At 37.8% G+C, this 1,483-nt stretch overlaps 1 protein-coding gene across 1 annotated transcript; it reads right to left on the bottom strand.

Moving 5' to 3' along the window:
- Nucleotides 1–1,052: 1,052 nt before the first annotated feature.
- K441DRAFT_465433 (uncharacterized protein) lies at nucleotides 1,053–1,238 on the bottom strand (the record flags this gene model as incomplete). The annotated part of the gene is made up of 1 exon (XM_067641810.1): nucleotides 1,053–1,238. A coding segment is annotated over one exon (186 nt), but the record flags the coding sequence as incomplete, so codon positions are not given.
- Between the last annotated feature and the right edge of the window lie 245 nt (nucleotides 1,239–1,483).

The following is a 1,483-nucleotide window of genomic DNA, read 5'->3' as shown; positions in this document are numbered from 1 at the left end:
GTTTTTCCTACCGTTTTCTTATTCCCTAGTAGTTGCAGCACCTTAGTGTTTTATTAAGGAGCTATATACCCTTAGGGGTTTATAAACTACTAGGATATAGCTACTAGTACATGTTAAGCTGCCTAGAAAGGATTCATGTATATAGAACTATAGCGCCATAGCCTAGAGGCTGCATGCGCAGTATTGTACGTAGTATAATACAACGGATAAAAAAAAAAAAAAAAAAAAAAATATAGTAATTACACCTCTAAAATCTAGCGACCTGCAGACACTTAATATATACTATATCCCAGCTGACCAATATAGGCGCTTAGTATTATTAGCGTTGAGAGCTAGCTAGGGGCGTGCTGTTATAGCCAATGCTCTTAGGTATAAGATGGCTAACTTAGCTTATCTAACGTCTATCCCTAAGTATAGAGACGCACCTTAACTTAAGCAAAATATGTACCTACGTTAATAACCCCTACTTATACTCTAAATACAAGTAGAACTACACCTTCCCCGGACGATTATACGATTACTACTAGGATAGCAGTGCGGCGACCGGCCCTTATAATAATCCTATACCGGCTAAAGGGGTAAACGGATAAACGATTACCTTTGGCAGTTCTAAGAAGCCTAGGAAATACCCGCTCTGCGCTTATTATATAGCCCTATCCTCCTAATTTATTATCGCCTTACTAATCTATAGGTAAGGAACACAAGCAAGCTAAGAACTAAAACTATAATAGTTGTCTTAAGGAGAGGAGGAGCGAAGGAATAGATTCTACTATAGAAGTTAATAGCTAAATAGCGTTAGTATATAACAGTTAAGGGAGATTAATAAGTGGCATACCTTTAAGAATATTATCTACACTTATAAACCTACCTCACTAGCACCCCGTAATAATATCGCCTATTAGTCCTAGACTTTTTATCTTAGGAAACTTAGATTATTTAAATAAATCAGTAATTTCTATCTCTTTAAGCCCGAGCTTAAAGTATAGAGGTTTACCTGTCTAGATTTTATATAGGGTAGAGCTAAGGGCAAATAGGTCTACCTAAGTTAATTTTAGGGCGGCTCTAGGATATTTATAGCTCGTAGTTACCATAATTGATAGCTTAGAGCTATCTAACAAGGAGCTACTAAAGTTAAGGAGCTTCGCGTATAGGCTATTATCTAAGGAAATATTGCCGCATATTAGATTCGTATAAATAACATTTATTAAATAAATAAAAGCAAGCGTACTAGTAACTTGTTAAGTCCATTAAAGGTATTACTGTTAGGAATGAGGCAATTTGCCGTCACGTACGGCAAACTGCCGTCACGTGATGGCAAGTTGCCATCACGTGTCGCCGCGGCACTAGTGTGGCGAGGAGCCTTAAGCTCCTCGCCCTTCCTCATTCCAATCAAAAAGCTTTATCAACCAACATCACTGTAACCCTACTCGAGTAGTCATTATTGGTGAGTCACCCTATGTGACCAACACTAATTAGTGGTTAA

Source organism: Cenococcum geophilum (genome assembly GCF_001692895.1).
Source record: "Cenococcum geophilum 1.58 unplaced genomic scaffold K441scaffold_96, whole genome shotgun sequence".
In the NCBI taxonomy this organism is placed as follows: Eukaryota; Fungi; Ascomycota; class Dothideomycetes; order Gloniales; family Gloniaceae; genus Cenococcum; species Cenococcum geophilum.
Note: the sequence above shows the minus strand (reverse complement) of the source record. Positions and strands in the feature narration are given on the sequence as shown.